Below are 18,715 nucleotides of genomic sequence, written 5' to 3' on the forward strand. Positions count from 1 at the left end.
ACTTTTCAATGCCATTTGATCTTTAAAAATATACACTTTAATAGTAGATTTTAAGTCTGTGTATTTTTTTTATTAGAATATATAGAGGCTATAACTTACTCCCAAGCATAACAGATGTCACTATGGAAAACAACCTTTCAAGAGTTGTTGCAGCAGTTTCTCATGAACTAATCACATCAACCACGCGAGCACTCACAGTAAGTCTCTTTCTCAGTTGGTCTTACGGAAATTAATTTTCAGTAGTTTGTATGGTCAGTTGTGTGGTCATTTAAATGGTGAGATGCTTGTAGTGGAGCTTTTACTTATTTCTGGGGCTTGCTAAGAAATTACGCATCCGTGGACAGAATCCTGGCTTATTCTAGCAGGAATGTAAAGAACTGTTTTTTTCGGGTTATTAAAGTAATATATACTTTATATATAAAAAAGTTCAGCAAATTTAGGAAGATATGAAAATGAAAATGAAAACTACTATGATCTGAATTGGTAATGTTATCAGAAGTTTAACTTACCTCTAATATAATTGACCCACTGACCGTGTAATATGTACTAAGAGGGAAAAATCAGAAATGCCAACAGAGATTTTTGTATAATGTAATTATCTATATGATTTTTTTATGATGCTGAAATTGGAAAAGAACCATAGTATCCAAGAATGATTAAATTCTGTACATATGGTAGTATATTATAGACCTATTAATATGCTTTGGAGAATTTTTAATGATATGGAGAGAGATCTGGACTATAATTTTGACTGAAAAAAGGCAGAATACAAAATGTGTGGGAGGGGTGTGTACAGTCAGATCTCATTTAAGAAAAATAGTATTCAAGGGCCAGTTACCTCACTTGGTTAGAGCACAGTGCTGATAACACCAAAGTCAAGGGTTCAGATCCCCGTACCTGCAACCTGTGAAAAAAGAAAAATAATATTCACCTATACACGTTCCTCACATACTCAGAAAAATGACTGGCAGTAAATGAATTTTAGGATTATGGATGATTTTTGTTTCTTTCTTTATATTTTTCACATATTTCCATATTTACTAAAATGAAGAAGTGTTACTTTTATAATCAGAAAAAAGAACATTACACAAAAGTAGTATTAATTTGCTGATTACCAGGTTAAACATTTTCATTTATTTTATGTGACAAAAGAATACTTGAATATTGTAGAAAACTCAGACAATTAAGAGTAGGTGAAGTCTTGTTAAGTAAATAACTGCCTTTCAAATCTAAATATTGTTTGGACTGACAGTAGTATGGTCTTTATTTGATTTGCCCAAGATATCATAAACTTTATTTTTATTGTGGGTACATGTGTCAGACACTATTCTAGGCTTAGGACAATCAAGCAAACAGGATCCCTGCCCTGGTTCTTGCAGTCTGGTCAGGGAGATTGACAGGAATCAGCTTGCTCTGTAGGACTCATGGGGCAAACCAGGGAGGGGGCAAGAAGAATATCGCAGGGCAAGCGGGGGCCCAGGATGATTACAGTTGGAGGCAGGAGTAGCCGCACAGCTGCTGGCCTCTCTTCACTGAGATATAATCAGCCCTCTCCTTAAACAGGTAGTTCACTTGTCCAGCTGTATCTTGTGAAGTATAAATTTGTACCATGGTAGGACAGATGTTGTGTGGTTTCCATTCACAGATCTCAATTTTCTTTTCATTGTTTGTATTTTTCATGAAGAGTGAAAGGAGGTTTACCTTAATAAAGGCTTTATGGTGTGTGGGTGTGACTGTATTATTCCTCTCTTCTACAGTTTGGATGCTGTGAAGCTTTGTGTCTTCTTTCAACTGCCTTCCCAGTTTGCATCTGGAGTTTAGGTTGGCATTGTGGGTATGTATTTTCCTCATTGTATAGTTGTCTGCAACTACATGATATAGACGTAGTTATTAGAATCCCTTTCTTCTTTAGGTCTTTTATCAATTTGGCTTTTTAGAAAAATACCTGATGGAATATTCATTTCTGCCCTATTAGTAGTGCGAAAACTAGTGACTACTGTTGGGAAATACTGAATTAGTTGTAATTCTAATGAATGCCAAATGCTCTTAAGGTTTTTTGGGAATTTGAGGGTGTGATCTGCAGGCTCATTTAAGGGAATTTTCATATACTGGCAAAAGACTTTTCTAATTTACTTGATTCTTTCCAAAATTATTCACTGTGTATTAAAAATTTAGAAACATTTTTTTGCTTGAAATCAAATGTGACTTGGGCATACAAAATTATGATGATCTGCAAGGGTGTAATTTAGGAACTATTGAACTTATATTAGCAGTTTTCATTTAAAAATGATTTTCCTCCAGTAGACGACCCTGCTAGCATCTGGGAAATAATTTCTCAACATATACAGCTTTATGGAGGAAACTTCCGTTATGTATATTGATTACAGAGAAAATTTTGGTGACTCACATCACATGTGGAAGTAGATCTGCAGATTTTTTGTGTGTCAGTGTATGGCTGACTAGCGTGTGCTTGAAGTGGAATGCACTCTCTGGTCTAGAACGATTGCTTTCCTCCTGTCCAGTGACCCTGACTAAGCAACCTCAGTCATGGGCCCAGCACTAGACTTGACTTCTGAGCGACTTTGGTGTCAGAGTGAAATATGCTAAATCAAAAGTTAAGGAAAGCTAAAAATTCATGAAAATAAACATACAATTCCAATACTTAATAATCAGATCTACTACTGATTTCATTTCTCAGATAGTTTTTATGGAGCTGTGATGTACAGGAAAGATGCGAATTGGTTAACAGTAATAGAATCATTTTCTGAGCTGGTATAAAATGTATTGTGACATGCCTTCCTCTTGGGTTCTTAAGAGAAAGTAAATTTGGCCCTGCAAACGTCTGCTTCCAGAGCTCCCCCACTGAGTGCCTCAGATGAGTCTAGAAAGAGCTGTACTGTCGGGATGGCCACAGTGATTCTTACCCTACTCTCATCAGCTTGGTTCCCATTGGATCTCTCAGCCCATCAAGATGCTCTGGTTTTGGCTGGAAACTTGCTTGCAGGTACTGGTACTGAGTTGAAACAGGGACTCTAGGACTTTAGCCTTTGATTTTGTTATGAGGGGTGGGAGTGGCCAGCATATGAAGGAAAAATACTACAAGGCCTTTGCTAGCAATAGCTTGTTCCTTTGGTCCAGATTTCAGACACTGCCTGCATGCATCAGTGTGTACTGTTGGCAGATATTCTATGCTGAGTATTTTAAAGTAGCCTTTTCCCTGTCTAGCCCCTCAGTTAGCTATGGGTAAATTCATTTGAATTTCATTTTAATGGGTGTCATGTGCCAGGTGCTGTTGCAGGCACCGGGGCTATAAGAAGGTGAACTGTATGAGCTTTGTTCTCAAGTTGGTGGTAGGTTAGTGGGGGATACATGAAAGCAGAAGTACAGCGTCGTCTGCCCAAAGTGCAGTGATCACTCTCCTTCGGGAAGATTTATGGGCTGGCAGGGAAAGGCATGTCAGACATGAAAAATTAGGTGACATTTGGGGAACTGTAAGTAATTTTGGATGTCAGGTGAGGATGGGGACAAAAATAGAGAACATGGTCAGCGAGGAAGGTGGGGGCCATTGATATTGATTGGGGGAGGGATTTCCAGTGTTCATTAGGGAATCTGGATTTGTTCTGTTTGCTGTGGGAAGCCACTGTAGAGTTTCATGAAAGGCACTAGCAGATTAGTATTTTAGCAAGGTCAAGTCAGCTGACTTGATTATGGGCTGGAGGAGGTAGAGATACTCAGGAGGTTAATGTCTAAGTTAAGGCAAGAGATAGAGTCTGAACCAGGACAGTGACTTTGGGATTGTAGGGAAGAGACTGATTGAAAGAGAATGAAGGAGGCAGAATCACCAGGCCTTGATCACCAGCTGAACTTCAGTTGTGAGGATCAAGAAGGGGCCTAGGATGACTTCACATCCTGGGAGGGTGTATGGTGGTGATATTCATGAAATTGGAAACACTGATTTTGGGAGGAAATGTCATTTTCATGTTGAATTTGAGGTATCAGTTGAGCATGAGGTACAGACCTCCAGCAGGCTCTCAACATGGATGACTTACGTTCTGCAAGCAATTTCTTTTTCCCACACTGCGGAGGTGAGGAGGTAATGTATGTGCCCATATCACAGCCAGTGCCCCCAAATCTCTGAGAAGTCCATGGACCTCAGAGGAAGAAGCCAACCCTGCAGCTACCAAACAAGAGGAGGTCTGGCCAGCCCTGGGTGAGCGGACGCTGGTGCCCATGGTGGAGCAGCTCTTCTCCCACCTGCTGAAGGTGATTAACATCTGCGCCCATGTCTTGGACGATGTGGCTCCTGGTCCAGCGATAAAGGTAACTTCTTACTCAGGGCAGCTGTTGTAATGGTCCTGATGGTTCTGTGGGCTTCCCAAAATACCTGTGTTTAATAATCTGTCCTTCCTTATTCTCTTTTGCTTTAAATGAACAAAGTTGCTCATATTGTGACATTAAATTTAGCATCAAAATGTCATCTATTTTGTAGCCCTTTTGGTGTTATCAATTACTTGTTGCTCGACTTGGAAAACACTTTGCTTTATTTTTAGGCTTTCAGCATTTGCCAGGAAAGCTCCGAATTGAAATTGCTGGCTTAAGTACCTCATTTGCTCTCTTCTGAAATGTTTTCCTATTTTGTGAAGCACAGTTCAATAAAACCAGCTTCAAAACAAATGTTAAACTATTTGTACAATGAATTTAAGATGGTTCAGTTCACTTATAATTGTGTCTGCTTATTTCCTCTCTTCCTGTTTTCCATCTTTTAAAAAAAAAAACTCCCCTCTAATTTCATGTTCCCCTTTAGCTGCCATTCAGTCTCCTCGTCATTACAAACTTTCCTGAAGAGTCAGCCTCCCAGCCTTAGCCCCTAGATCTTCCCCTGCTCTGAGAGCGACCTTCTTCCAAGGCTTCTTCAGCCCTGCATGGCCTGGACTCTGTCCACTACTTCAGCCATCTGTTCTGTAACCTCTGCTGGTCTGATATTCACCACACTCCATAGCAGTGCTCCCTGCCAGGGCCGTGTCTTTCATTCTTGTGGGCACTTCTCTGGTCTCCTTGCCCCCTCTGCACACCCTCCCTTAGCGCTCCCATCTGGAACACTCTCTCCTGCTAGCTTCTGTGTGGCCTCTGTGTTTCCTCCGACCCCCTTGCTGCTCCCCAGTCACTCTCCTGGTTTAATCTTTCTTGCCCCTCCCTCCCCCAGAAGGGTTTCTAGGCCCTGGGTCGTATTCTCTCTGTACACTCTCTGGGCCAGTGCTGTCCAGTAGAGCTTTCTGCAGCAATGGAAATGTTCCGTATGTGCACCAGCAAGGACAGTAGCCCCATGTGGCTCTTGAGCCCTTGAAGCAGGGCTAGTGTGACTGAGCAACTGAACTTCTAATTTATTTAATTTTCATTAAATTTAAATGTAAATAGCCACCTGTGGCTAGTGACTCCAGTATTGGGCAGGGCAGCTCAAGCGAGTCAGGGCTGCTCTAATGTCTTCAGTCCCTAAACATCACGGACCTCAGGCCTGTCTTTGGAGCTGCAACCTGATGTGAGCAGCTGCCACATGATGCTTCTCTTTGGCCGATTCATACATATGTCAATCACTGTCGTCTAAAACTGAACTTCCCGTCATCCTCCCTTCTGTGCCATGTCCCCCACTTCATATTTTATCAAGCTAGAGATGGGAGTCATCCCAGCTCTTCATTTTTGCTCACCAAGTCCTTTGTTTTCCCTACTAAGTACCTTTCAAAAATATATATACATATACATGTGCACGTACACATATGCCAACATGAACACGTACACCTACATGTACACATTCATATACGTACACACATGCACATTCACATATGTACACATACTTTCACACACATACATATACCCATACCGCCACTATTCTGCTCCAAACTGATGTATTTCATTTAGGTTACTGCACTAGTAGTCTTTTTTCTTTTTTCTTTTTGGAAGCAGCATTATTGAGATAATTCACATACCATACAATTCACCCATATTTTTAATGTGTCCACAGAGTTGTGCAGCCATCACCAAAGTCAATTTTAGAACCCAGAAAGGAACCCTGTACCCTTTAGACATCACACCCAAAAACTCCCATGCCTTCAGCTCCAGGCAACCACTAACCTGCGTTCTGTCTCTCTGGACACTTCCTGCTGATGGACAGACAATTGGTAGGCTTTGTGACTGGCTCCTTCTGTCGAGCAGGTGTTTCAGGTGCAGCAGCCTCTCACCTCTGCTCCCTGCAGTCCTTCCCTGCTGCCTTCTAGTCCATTCTCCTGTCTGCAGCCCTTTACCCCATTGTATCCACAAGGGTACACACAAGGAGCAGAGGTACAAGGCGACTGTCTTAGTTTGTGCTGCATGCAGTAACAAAATACCATAGCCTGGGTGGCTTATAAACAGCAGACATTTACTTTTCACAGTTCTGGAGGCTGGAAGTCCAAGGTCAAGGTGCTGGCATATTGGTCTCTGGTGAGGGCCCACTTTCTTATAGAGAGCTGTGTCCTTGCTGTGTTTCATGTGACAACGGGCGAGGGGGCTCTCTGCAGCCTCTTTTATGGGGGCACTAATCCCATCAAGAGGCTCCACCCTCATGACCTAGTCACCTCCCGACAGCCCCACTTTCTAATACTGTCACTTTGGTGATTAGGTTTCAACATATGAATTTGGGGGCCACAGACTTTGAGACCATAGCAGGCACTTTTGTAAGATCAGGGGGAAATCTACATCTCTGTCATCTCATCTTTACTCTGCCCCATGCCATGCTGCCTGCTAGAGCTGGGATCCTGAATATTCTGTACTCTCCTGTGGTGTGTATTGGAAGGAGTGTGGGCTTCATGGATACATCTGGGTTTGTCGACTTGTAACTCTGCTGTGTATAGCCGTGACCTTGAATAAGTCACTTCATCCCCGAGCTTCTTTCCTCATTTGAAAAAAGGAGTTAGGGTTAGGGCTACCCTAACTTTCCTATGTACCCTTTTTCATGTCATGGCTCACTGGGAATGCCTTGGTTGCTTGCTACCAGAGAGGATAGGCAGCAGCCTTAGGCCCTACCCAGCTCCCTGAGAGCCCCTTCCATCTCCAACCCACTTACCATGCTCCACGTATGGTTGTTGTGTGGGTGCTAGGTAATATATGTACAGTGTCTGAGCTCTATAAGTATGGGCTCAACAAACAAAATTAATTGCAGTAAGTGGTAAAACCATATACTATGGTTTTCAGTTTCTGTATTGGTTATATTTCCATCACATGTTTTTGTTTTTTGTTTTAGGCAGCCTTGCCTTCTCTGACAAATCCCCCTTCTCTAAGTCCCATCCGACGAAAGGGAAAGGAGAAAGAACCAGGAGAACAAGCATCAGTACCGTTGAGTCCCAAGAAAGGCAGCGAGGCCAGTGCAGGTAGGAAGCAGCGCCGGGAGGGCTCCACCTGGCGTGTAGGAATGTAGGATTTAAGTGGTAACTTAGTATTTTATGGAAATGAAATACATGGTAGTAAAGTCAGAGAAAGTTTCCCTGAGTGTGGTTTCAGATATTAAAAACTAATTTCTAAGTGTGTACAGACCACCTTTCAGTCTTACGCATCTATAAGTGTCACTTGCTGAAGTGCAGTCACTGCAGCCAAGAACCACGCTCTTCTCACGTCCTCCCTTCTTCTCTCCTCACAGCAACAGAGGGACAGTGAGGACTCCTGGTGTTCAGCAAGGGAGGTGGTACAGTGGCTAGGAGTAGATGTAGTGTGGTGAAAGAACTGATTCTGATAGGTGAAAAATTCCGAAGTAGGAAATGGAGTATTTACATTTGTAACAGCTAAGTGAGAGATAAAGTGGGGATAAAGTTGTCTGAGTTGGAGGAGCCTAAAAAATTCACAAAGTTTGGAAGGACTTCTTTACCCAGGAAGAGGTCAGAACAGAAGGGGCCAGAATTTAGGTGTGACTGCAGTTTCCTGAGTCCCGGTCCATGCTGCTCTTGGTGGGCAAAGTAGGAATTGACCGATGCTTCTCCTGTCCCACCTGTGTCCACCCTGCCCCCACACCCATTCTAGGCTGTCTCTTGGTGCATGGGGGCCCACCATGGTCCTCCTGTTCACCTTGCTTATACAGCATTTATATTGAGACTAGCTATTTATTTATTTATTTTTAATCGATAAGTAAAAATTTTATATGCTTATGATATGCAACATGATGTTTGGAGCTATGTATACATCGTGGAATGGCTAATTAACATATGTATTATCTCAATTATTTTTCTGTGTGAGAACAGTTAAGATTGTCTCAGCGATTTTCAAGTATACCATACACTGCTGTTAACTGTAGTCACCATGTTGTACAGTAGATCTCCATCTCTTATCTATAAGTGAGGTTTTGTATCCTTTTTTAAAAGATGCCCTTTTCTAAGGATTGACTGTAGCATAGCAGGGAGATTTACCTTTTCAAAAGCTTTAGACTTCACATATGCAAAATTATCAGTATGTGACTAATCATCTTTCTGATGAATTAAATAAACTAAGGACTCCACATCAAACGTCCTTAAAACTGGAGTAGGATAGTTTTGTGTGTGTGTGCATTTTTTAAAATATTTAGTACCAGTTTAACGATAATGTTCACGCCCTTTACAATTTCCAAAACATGCTCACATCATCTCTGTTTGATTGCTTAATGGGCCCGGGAAGCACGTTTTTGGAGTCAGCACCTGAGCCCCTGAGGCCCCTGGGGCTCCAAGAGATTCCGGGATTGGTCGCTGGCCATTGAATTAGCTCTTCTCTGACTCTCGAATTGATGCCTTCCAGAGCGGATGAGCAGGCGGAGCAGCAGCGTCATGCTGTCCTTCGTATCATTTTATGTTACTTTTTTAGTATTCAGGTTCTACTGAAGTTTATTACGTGATTTCTCATGCCTTCCAATTAATCAAAAAGTGAGAGGAGAGATTTGAATTTTTTTCTACTAGAATACTTTTAAACATCATTATTACCAGTAATCTCTTTTAAACGTGGCAAGTTTTTACTTTTGTCTAAAAGTTTATTTTTTGTGTGTGCGTTTCCAAAGCTTCTAGACAGTCTGATACCTCAGGGCCTGTTACAACAAGTAAATCCTCATCTCTGGGGAGTTTCTATCATCTTCCTTCATACCTCAAATTGCATGATGTCCTGAAAGCTACTCACGCTAACTACAAGGTATGGGCTTCCGCTTCTTTCATTACAAATACATATTTCTGATGGTTTGTTGATGTCTTTCTTATGATTTGTAGGATGTATATTCATATGTATATATACATATAAATAAGTTAGCCCTTTGGCATATGAGTTACAATTAGTTTTTTCAAGTTTGTCCTTTAGCTTTGTTTATGGTAGTTTCTATCATACAGATATTTTGGATTTTCCTGTTAGAAAAATTATCTCTTTTATGGCTTATGGGTGTTGTGTCTAGACTTCCCAAGACCACCGCATGTTCAGAGATGCTCTAGAAGGACTCGTGGGACTCAGCGTGTAGTTGTACCCACAGCTCAGGCTTAGCTCAGTGATGTAGTGAGGACGTAGGAGCATGTGAAATTTAAAGGATTTTTAAGAGAACTTTAAAAATTATTTCACATAGTTCATACACATTTCTTGATAAATGTGTCCCGAGCTTTCATCTTTTTTTGTTAATAACAGATATATCAGTTTTTTGAAAACCCTTTATAAACCCTATGTGATGTCTTTTCTGAAGGATATTCATAATTTCATAAGATAAAAATATTCAACATTTTACAAAAGATTCAGAGCCTCTGTTCAGCTGCCTGTTCTTCACATCAACCCCCGAATTAGAGGAGTGCACATTTAGAATGCCATCCAGAGGGTGTTTTTTCCCTCGTTTTCAACTCATGTCATCTTTAATTCTGGGACCCTTTTCTGTGCCCCCAGTGTGTTGCTCTGTGTTTAGCATTTTCCTTCCTGAGCACCCTGGACTCTGAGGTGTTCCACTTTAATTTTGGCCTCCATGGTGTGTTGGATTCCTGCTTCCTCTGCTCCTTCGTCCTGCCTCGTTCACTCCCACTGCGCAGACTTGTGAGTCTGTGTGCATCCGGAGCAGCGGGCATGTCTGTCAGGTCTCTGTCCTCACCTCTTCTGTCCTCTGTTCCCTGTGCGGAGCTGCTTGGCATCACTGCTGCCTGTTTTTTTCGTTTTTTTTTTTTTTTGCGCAGCCCTTCATGCTCCTCTGTAGTCCCTTCTCTCTTCTGTGCTTTCTTGGTTTTCAAGACCGCAGGACTTCTTGAGCTCTTCTCAATGCCCTGAGGCTATCCCTTTCATCTTAATTCCCACCTCATGACCTGTTCTTATTTTATTTTATTTTTCTTGGCGGCTGGCCTGTATGGGGATCCGAACCCTTGACCTTGGTGTTGTAACGCTGAGTTCTAACCAACTGAGGTAACCAGCCAGCCCTCTCAGGGTGTACTGCTCTTTCCAGAATTCCATGCCTCCTCTCCCCCATGCTCTTCCCTGTAGTCTGGGAGAGGAAGGATCGCTGTGCCTATTGGGGGGAACCACTTTACCGCTTTCTCTCTGGGCTCTAGATCCCCACATGACGTCATCACACCACCCTGTCCTTTGGGCCCTCAGTGGTCTCACTCCTGGGCTTTTCCTTCCTTTCCCTGGCCTGTTGGCAGCACGTGCAGGTTGGCCCCAGCTCAGTCTTGGTGTTTAGATCCGCTCACATTTCCATTTTCAGTGTCTGTCTTTTGCCTGCTTCTTCTGCCTTTGCCCTGAGAGTTTCTCTTTCATCATGGGTGGTTAGATTTTGTTTGCTGAGCAAATCCTCTTCTATCTATTGTCACGTTTTCGCAAGTATTTGTTTTCATAGTCCATCCCCCCCACCCTTATTTTTATGCATTATATCTTTGATCCTGACCCATACTCTGAGGAATGGGTAAAACAGGGGAATTGCTGTATAATTTAATGAAGCTGAATCCTTTAGAAGCTTAATTTAATACTTCTTAAAACTGATAAAATATTTTGTTGTAGCCAGACTGAATGACTGTATCTGAACTTGATAATGATTTCTCCCAGGGATCCTAATGTATATGGAATGGGGCTTGGTATCTTAGAATTTTTGATATACCACATGTCAGGTTCTGGTTCTGATGAACATTTAACAGTTTTTTTCTCATTATGATGAAAGGAATTTTAGTAGTGTCAGTATACTTGGAAGGAGACTTTGAAAGTTAAGTTTTTTTAATAGCTATCTGGAAGAGTAATTTCCTTTCTATGGTATTTTCCCAGTGCTAAAAACAGACAGAAATACCCCGAATGGTGAGTGTGTAGGGCCACATGGCAGAAGCGTTCCACCACAGCAGATGATGTTTGTGTCTTTGTTGTAGAGAGCCAGAATGTGGCGGTGTCAGTAACTCTGTTCTCCCCTTCCACCTTCCCAAGGTCACCTTGGATCTTCAGAACAGCACTGAAAAGTTTGGTGGGTTTCTGCGCTCTGCCTTGGATGTTCTCTCTCAGATTCTAGAACTGGCAACACTGCAGGACATCGGGAAGGTTTGTGTCTCATTTCCTCTCATTGAGCTGTGACTGGCACACTTGCTGTGTGTTGAATGCACCTGGGAACCTGGGGGTGCAGCCTAGTTCTCCAGGTATGTCCAGAAAGCAGCAGCAGCTTGGGAAGACCCTCCCTGGCCCCATATGATTATGTCACAGGACGTAAGTCAGATTTGTGTCTTAGCCGTGAAGTTTGGAGGGGCTGGAGGGGTCCTATTTGTATCCCGTTTTCCATTTGTTACCATATATGAGCTTAGACTCAGTTTATTCTAGAAAGCTAGTGGGTTCATACGTGCGCTTACGTGGTCCTTTATTGTCTTATTTGGTCTTTTCTAGTGGAAGGGGGTGAAAACAGACTCAGCACGGGTGTATGACTTGCTCTTTCTGTACCTGAAGGAGCAGCAGAACTAGGGTCGAAACCCACGTCCTTGGGTTCAGAGTCCAGTCGTCTCCCCGTTCCCACCAGTTTTAGAATGAAAATGCTCAGACACATGGGAAAGGGAAAAGGATTTCGTGGTGAGCACCCGCATCGTAGGCCCGCAGTCCAGACTGCACAGTTGTTACGCCCATATCATAGGCCCGCAGTCCAGACTGTACAGTCCTTACGCCTGTATCGTAGGCCCGCAGTCCAGACTGCACAGTTGTTACGCCCGTGTCGTAGGCCCGCAGTCCAGACTGCACAGTCGTTACGCCCGCATCGTAGGCCCCCAGTCCAGACTGCATAGTCGTTACGCCCGCGTCGTAGGCCCCCAGTCCAGACTGCACAGTCGTTACACCCATATCATAGGCCCCCTGTCCAGACTGCATAGTTGTTACAAACAGTTTGCTAGGTTTGCTTTATTGGGCATGTATCTGCCTGTCCACCTGCCAGCGTGTCTTATTTTCCAATGCATTTCAAAGTGAGTGAGTGATAGCCCCCCTTTCAGATGTGTGTTTCTTTAAGTGAGATACATTATATCTAATGAAGTTCATTTGTTTTTCTCTCTCTAGACCTTTTTCTCCACACGCACACTAGTTTACCTAGTTTTAATCGTAATACACATCATTTTGTGTTTCTTGTTGTTCCTTATATTTTTCTCCATCTCTCAGTTTGGTGCAATCATTTTTTACGGCTGTGCAGCGTGCTCCTGCGTTGATACTCAGCCATCGTCCCTCAGAGGGACAGGATTTCTTCAGATTGCTGTGAGCTAAACTGGTTATAGGATATAAAGGCAAAGAGAGATTGTTAGAATAAAAATACAGAGTTTTCATTGTTTTTTTAAATGCCAACACTGGGAATGAAAAAGTAATCATGATTTCACGTCCTTGACAAATAATTGCTTTATTTTTCTTCTCTTCTTGACCTTGTATGCTCTATATTGACTTTTATACATAATTGATTATGTGTTGGGGTTTTTTTTGCATTATATCATGCACATTTTCCCCTGTAATTTCTTATTGCTCTGTATTATGTTTTCTCTGACTTCTGTTAAGACTTTATTCTGCTTTTGAATTATGTGATTATGATGTGTCCTGATGTAATTTTCCTTACATCTTGTGTTTCTTGTGTTTGGCTTTGCTGAGCTTCTTGGATCTATGGCTTTATAATTTCTTAAAGTTTGGAAAATTTGGGGCCATTATGTTTTCAAATTTTCTTCTGTGCCACCTGCCTCCCCTTTTGCCTCTCTTAAAGATACCTACATATTTGTTTGCTTAAGATTGTCCCGTAGCTTACTGATGCTGCTTTCAGTTTTTTCATTGTTTTCTCTCTGGTTTTCATTTTGTATAGTTTCTATTGCTGTGTCTTCAAGTTTTGCAGTCTTTTCTCTGCTATTTCTAATCTGCTGTTAATCTCATTCAGTGTATTTTTCATCAGTGACATTGTAGTTTTATCTTTAGAAGTTTGATTTGATCTTTTTTTCTCTCTCATGTCTCTACTTAACTTTTTGATTATAGTTGTGATAACCATTTGAATGTCCTTCTCTGCCGATTCTAAAATCTTGTTAGTTCTAGGATGTTTTTTGATGATTGATTATAGTCCTCATGTGGATTGTGTTTTCCTCTCTCTTTGCATGCCTACTAAGCTTTGATTGGTTACCCAGTATTGTGAATTTTACTTTGTTGGGTGCTAGGTATTTGTGTATTCCCATAAATGTTCTTGAGCTTTGTTCTGGGATTCTGTTAAGTTATATGGAAACAGTTTATTCTTTCAGGTCTTGCTTTTATGATTTGTAAGTGGGTTGGAGCAGTGCTTAGTCTAGGGCTAGTTATTCCCCTCTCTAAGGCAGGACCTTCCTAAGTACTCCACCCAGTGCCTCAGAAGGTACGGGTTTTGCAGTCTGGGTGGTGAGAACAGCGGCTGCTCCCAGCCCTGTGTTGGCACTGAGCACTGTTTCCTCTAATCCTCTCTGGTGATTCTTTCCCCATCCTCGAGTGGTTTCGTCACACATATGCTGTGATCATTTCTCTGCCGATTACTGAGGGGGACCCTCCACAGATCTCCAGGGTTTCCTCTGGGTTGCTCTCTCTTCTCTGGTACTCTGTCCTGTGGACTATAGCTGTCTTGGTCTCCTTGGATGCCCAGCTCCTCCTCAACTCAGGGGTCCCCTGGGCTCTGCCCTGGTCCCTCATTCTTGTGCCGTAGCCTGGAAACTCTCAGGACAGTGAGCTGGGCATTCGTGGGCTCACCCTGTTTGTTCCTTGTCTCTTGGGGATTACTGTCCTTCCCTGCCTGATGTCCAGTGTCTTGAGAACTGTGGTTTTGTATATTTTGTCTGTGTTTTATGTTTTGTTTTGTTTGTTTCAGGCAGTAGGGTATCTGGTCTCCCTGCCCCATTTTGGCCAGAAGTGGAAGTCTCATGATATTATATGGGACATAGTTGTTTATAACAAGGCCATGTTACTCTAGGAGCTCTCAGAAGGCCTGAAACTGCATGCTTTCTCACCTCTTTTCAGTGTCTAGTGCAGTTTCTGGTGCACACCACACATTCTAAACATGTTTGCTAGGAGAAGTGTTCCTTTGCTAGACAAGTTGTGACTCAAAAGGCTCTAGTAATTCTTTCCATTAGCATTTATTAGACATCTGCTATGTGCTAGTAAAAACAGAAAGTGACATGTAACAAATTCAACCCAGAAAAGTACAACCTTGAACATTTAGAATCTAATTTGAATAAATCAGAATTTTTCTCAAACTTTTACTGGCCCTTGAGTATTTGAAACCAACAAAAGTCTATTGCTTTTCAGTGCAGGAAATTTTATCTAACAAATGAAAAAAGGCATTTTCCATGTAATTGGTGTTGGTTTTTAGCAGTTAATAGAAATAGAGGCTCATAGTTAGGCAGTGGGGCAGCATGCTGTTGGTTCTGAGGACCTGGATTGGCATTGTTCTTAGAGTTAGCATCTTCTTCCTTTTTGATTCTTCAAAAGCACATTGGATGCCTTAAACCTCATTTTTGATGATGGTAAAAAATAGCTTTGTGAGAATAGTAACATTAAGATGGTCGTTTTGGTCCTTTCTGCAGATTGCTGTAAGGCACCTTTAGGACCAGTTTGTAGTAAGTCATGCTTTAATTCTATTATGTGTGTGTTCACTTGAACATATTCCAGGGCTCCACAAATGCAGGGCTTTGGACTCCTTTGCACACTTCTGAATTTCTGCCCTGAAAACTGGACTGCATAGTAGACAGTAGATACTTGGTAACTATTTATTAATTGAATGAGTGAATAGTTATATAAATGCATGAAAGAATGGTTTTAATATATTTTAGATTTCAAAACTTTTTACTGACTCTGTTCAAGATGATAAATTGAAAACCTTTCTCTGATTTTCCTCTGATGTTTACACAATTTAAATGGAAGCTGTCTTGTGTCTTTGATTTCTGTCTAGGATTCACAGCAATAATGGGTCATCTGAGAGTCACTTGACATCTTTTTGTTCTTCTGCAGTGTGTTGAAGAAATCCTAGGATACCTGAAATCTTGCTTTAGTCGAGAGCCAATGATGGCAACGGTTTGTGTACAACAGGTAAGAAAAACATTGTTTCCTGTTTTTCTCATGACAACAAGATGCTTCTTCTTCAGGAGCTGGTGCTGGTGGCATGATCAGCTGGAAGGGTTGGGTGGTCTGGCTGTCACTCTTTTGCTCACTCCATGACTGGGCCAAGAGGGGAGCCCCAGGAGGGCAAAGTTTGTCACTGTGGCAGGTAGAAGACACCAGAAGCTTTGCTGGACCCTCACTGCTTAACCATTGTCTTCATGCCCTGGTTTTTGTTAACACTAGTCTCATTTAGGATCACAGGGAATCCTGAAACTCTCATTTCACGTATAAGTAGCATTTCATAGCAGTAGTCTCACAACATATTAATAGCGATTCATACCAGAAATTTCACCTTCTGAATTTTTCCTAACATATCCAGTTATTTATAGATGGATTTGGTATTTATGTGGGAGATTCTTAAAGTGTTGCTTATGCCACATTAAGTCAAATATTGATGGTTTCAATTTTTTCACTTTAGTTGTTGAAGACTCTCTTTGGAACAAACTTGGCCTCCCAGTTTGATGGCTTATCTTCCAACCCCAGCAAGTCTCAAGGACGAGCACAACGCCTTGGCTCATCCAGCGTGAGGCCAGGCTTGTATCACTACTGCTTCATGGCTCCGTACACCCACTTCACCCAGGCCTTAGCGGATGCCAGCCTGCGGAACATGGTGCAGGCAGAGCAGGAGCACGACACCTCGGGGTAACCGTTGTGAAACACAAAAGAGCAAGCAGGAAACACTTTGCAAAAGAATGAAAAACTAAAAATAAGTTAGCCATTGTCTTCCAATAGCTTATATTCAGAGAACTCTAGGAGATATCGTTGATACAAAGATTATGCAGGCATAGCCCCTGCCTTCAAGGGAGTGTGTGGTCCAGCAAGTGAGGAGGGTTAGGGGCTGTCCCATCGCCTAGGGCTGGGGTGGAGGAAGAGCAAGCCTGAGTGGCTTTCCCGCAAAGCAGCCGGCACCACTTTCCAAACTGTGTCAGTGATGTGTGGGTGGCACCTTTCAGGTGTGTAACTTAGGTGAAAGAACAGCTTCAGCGTGGCACAGCAGTGTGGTGTTCAGAGGTGTTCAAAGGGGAAAGAAGAATCTTGGATACATCACTTTGCGTTTTGTAAACTTATGGCTAAAAGTCTCTTTTCACTTAAATTTATGTTTGTGTTTTTGATGCCTGGTGTTTATTAAATTACTATAATTATTAACAGATACTTGAGTTGCTACTCTGTATACTAACAATAATGGAATTCCTTGTTTTTCCGTTTACAAATGGATTGAGCAGATAGCCACAATTAAAATACTAGAGTCAGGAATCAAGGAAAATACCTGTGTTCCAGGCTTTATGTTGGTGATATATTTACTATATCTCCAAGTTTCAGGTATAAGTCTATTCAAATACTTTTTGTAATGATGTGGGGTATAAATAAATAAGCAACAGTGTGTGTGCACATTCATGTGTGTTATTATCTTTTGATTTCGTATATTTCTTAAAAAGAAAAAGATATAATTGATGTAAATATTTTAAGGTTGTTTTTTCCCCCTAGGAAGTCAAGTGATATCTTCTAAATTACTGACTCTTACAAATGATTGTCATTTTTCTCTCAAGTCTTACTAAAGACTGGGCTGAGTAATCAGTTTCCTGTAGCTGAGAAAGGCTCAGTCTTTTTTCTACAGATGACAAGACTTGATGGCTTTCAGGCAACTGCCAGCTCTGAATTGAGTCTCATTATCTCAAGAGCATGACACGGCTACATGGAGTGGCCTCTCAGTTCTTTCTCACTCTGACGTGCTTTGAATTTGTGAACTGAAATTAGTTTGACCTGGAGTATAGCTGAGTACGGGGGGGATTATTTAAGGATGTTCTTTGCTTCCCTTTTTTCCCCCATTCTGCAGATGGTTTGATGTACTCCAGAAAGTGTCTACACAATTGAAGACAAACCTCACGAGCCTCACAAAGAACCGTGCAGATAAGGTAAGTGGTGCCACAGCTTGAGACAGCCTGTGAACTCAGGTGGCTTTAGTGCGAGAAATGAAAATTGATCTTGAGACTTTCTGTATTGGTTGCCCGAATCTTTTAGTTGAAGATTTGCTTATGGATTCTTTCTCTTTTTTTTTTATAGAATGCTATTCATAATCACATTCGTTTATTTGAGCCTCTTGTTATAAAGGCTTTAAAACAGTACACGACGACAACATCTGTGCAGTTACAGAAGCAGGTTCTAGATTTGCTGGCGCAGCTGGTTCAGTTACGGGTTAATTACTGTCTTCTGGATTCAGATCAGGTTTGTCACTTTTATCTTTTATTCACCATACATAGGTAATAAGAATTACCCAAAGAAGACACTGAAATCTAGTAAGAATTACCAGTTAATTAATTACCAATCTAATAAGAATTACCCTAAAAAGACACTGAAGTCTACCTCAAAGAAATGCAGAGTTTGTTTTTCCCCCATTGGTTGCTGTCTCTTACCTGTTTCATGCAGGCAGCTGGTGCAGAAGGCCTGGCACCCCTCTCCTTCCCCCACGTCTGTGCTGTGCTCTATTAGGGCTCTGTTAGGATTAGCCTTTATAGACTTTGCCAAAGATTCTTCCTGACCACTCACCTACCCCCCCAACTCCAAAATAAGTTTGAATTAAAATTATAAAATATAATTAAGATTTATTGTTTCAGGGGACATTTTTACAAAATCCAGGGACTTACTGTAAACATATTATCAATTATGGCCTGTAGTTACAAGGAATCTAAAAAGCTAGCTTGCTTCTTTACAAAGGAATGCCATGTAAAGGAGAGTGCCTGAGAGCTGCGTCCAGTTTCTGTCAGGGCCTTGTGACCTGCACAGTGTTCGCTCTGCTCCCCTCGGGCTTCCCTCACATGGTTGCTCTGGGCACGAGGTTCTGTCTAGTCATGTCTCTCTGCGTGACTGCAAGTTCTCTTCAAGGAAGATCTGTGCGAGTTAGATTCACTACGGATAAAATTGCCTTTAGGTCTTCTAGATTTGACTGTCACTGTTAGGCTGTGATCTTGGGCTACTTTTGTGTGAGATAGGAAAGTTTTTGAGATAGAAATATTACAATTCTCCATTTCCTCCTCGACGTAAATCTATCTGTAGGTCCCACAAGCATTGTAATTCACCTTAAAGGGTCATTTTCCCTAGAAGAAATGAGGAAACATGTCCAGGATGC

General features: G+C 41.8%; 1 protein-coding gene across 3 annotated transcripts in view; it reads left to right on the forward strand.

Moving 5' to 3' along the window:
• The window catches only part of HTT (huntingtin), a 136,866-nt gene that overhangs the window by 59,875 nt on the left and 58,276 nt on the right, over positions 1-18,715 (forward strand). For 2 of the 3 annotated variants that reach the window (XM_063108535.1, XM_063108536.1), the window contains exons 23-33: positions 77-197; positions 1,758-1,834; positions 2,853-3,004; positions 4,118-4,320; positions 7,274-7,400; positions 9,044-9,171; positions 11,407-11,517; positions 15,442-15,519; positions 16,010-16,233; positions 17,426-17,504; positions 17,653-17,814. In XM_063108535.1, coding sequence (XP_062964605.1) covers positions 77-197; positions 1,758-1,834; positions 2,853-3,004; positions 4,118-4,320; positions 7,274-7,400; positions 9,044-9,171; positions 11,407-11,517; positions 15,442-15,519; positions 16,010-16,233; positions 17,426-17,504; positions 17,653-17,814 — 1,462 coding nt within the window. The remainder of the gene's footprint in view (positions 1-76; positions 198-1,757; positions 1,835-2,852; positions 3,005-4,117; positions 4,321-7,273; positions 7,401-9,043; positions 9,172-11,406; positions 11,518-15,441; positions 15,520-16,009; positions 16,234-17,425; positions 17,505-17,652; positions 17,815-18,715) is intronic. The other variant, XM_063108537.1, reaches the window with a different exon arrangement.

Source organism: Cynocephalus volans, chromosome 9 (genome assembly GCF_027409185.1).
Source record: "Cynocephalus volans isolate mCynVol1 chromosome 9, mCynVol1.pri, whole genome shotgun sequence".
NCBI lineage: Eukaryota > Metazoa > Chordata > Mammalia > Dermoptera > Cynocephalidae > Cynocephalus > Cynocephalus volans.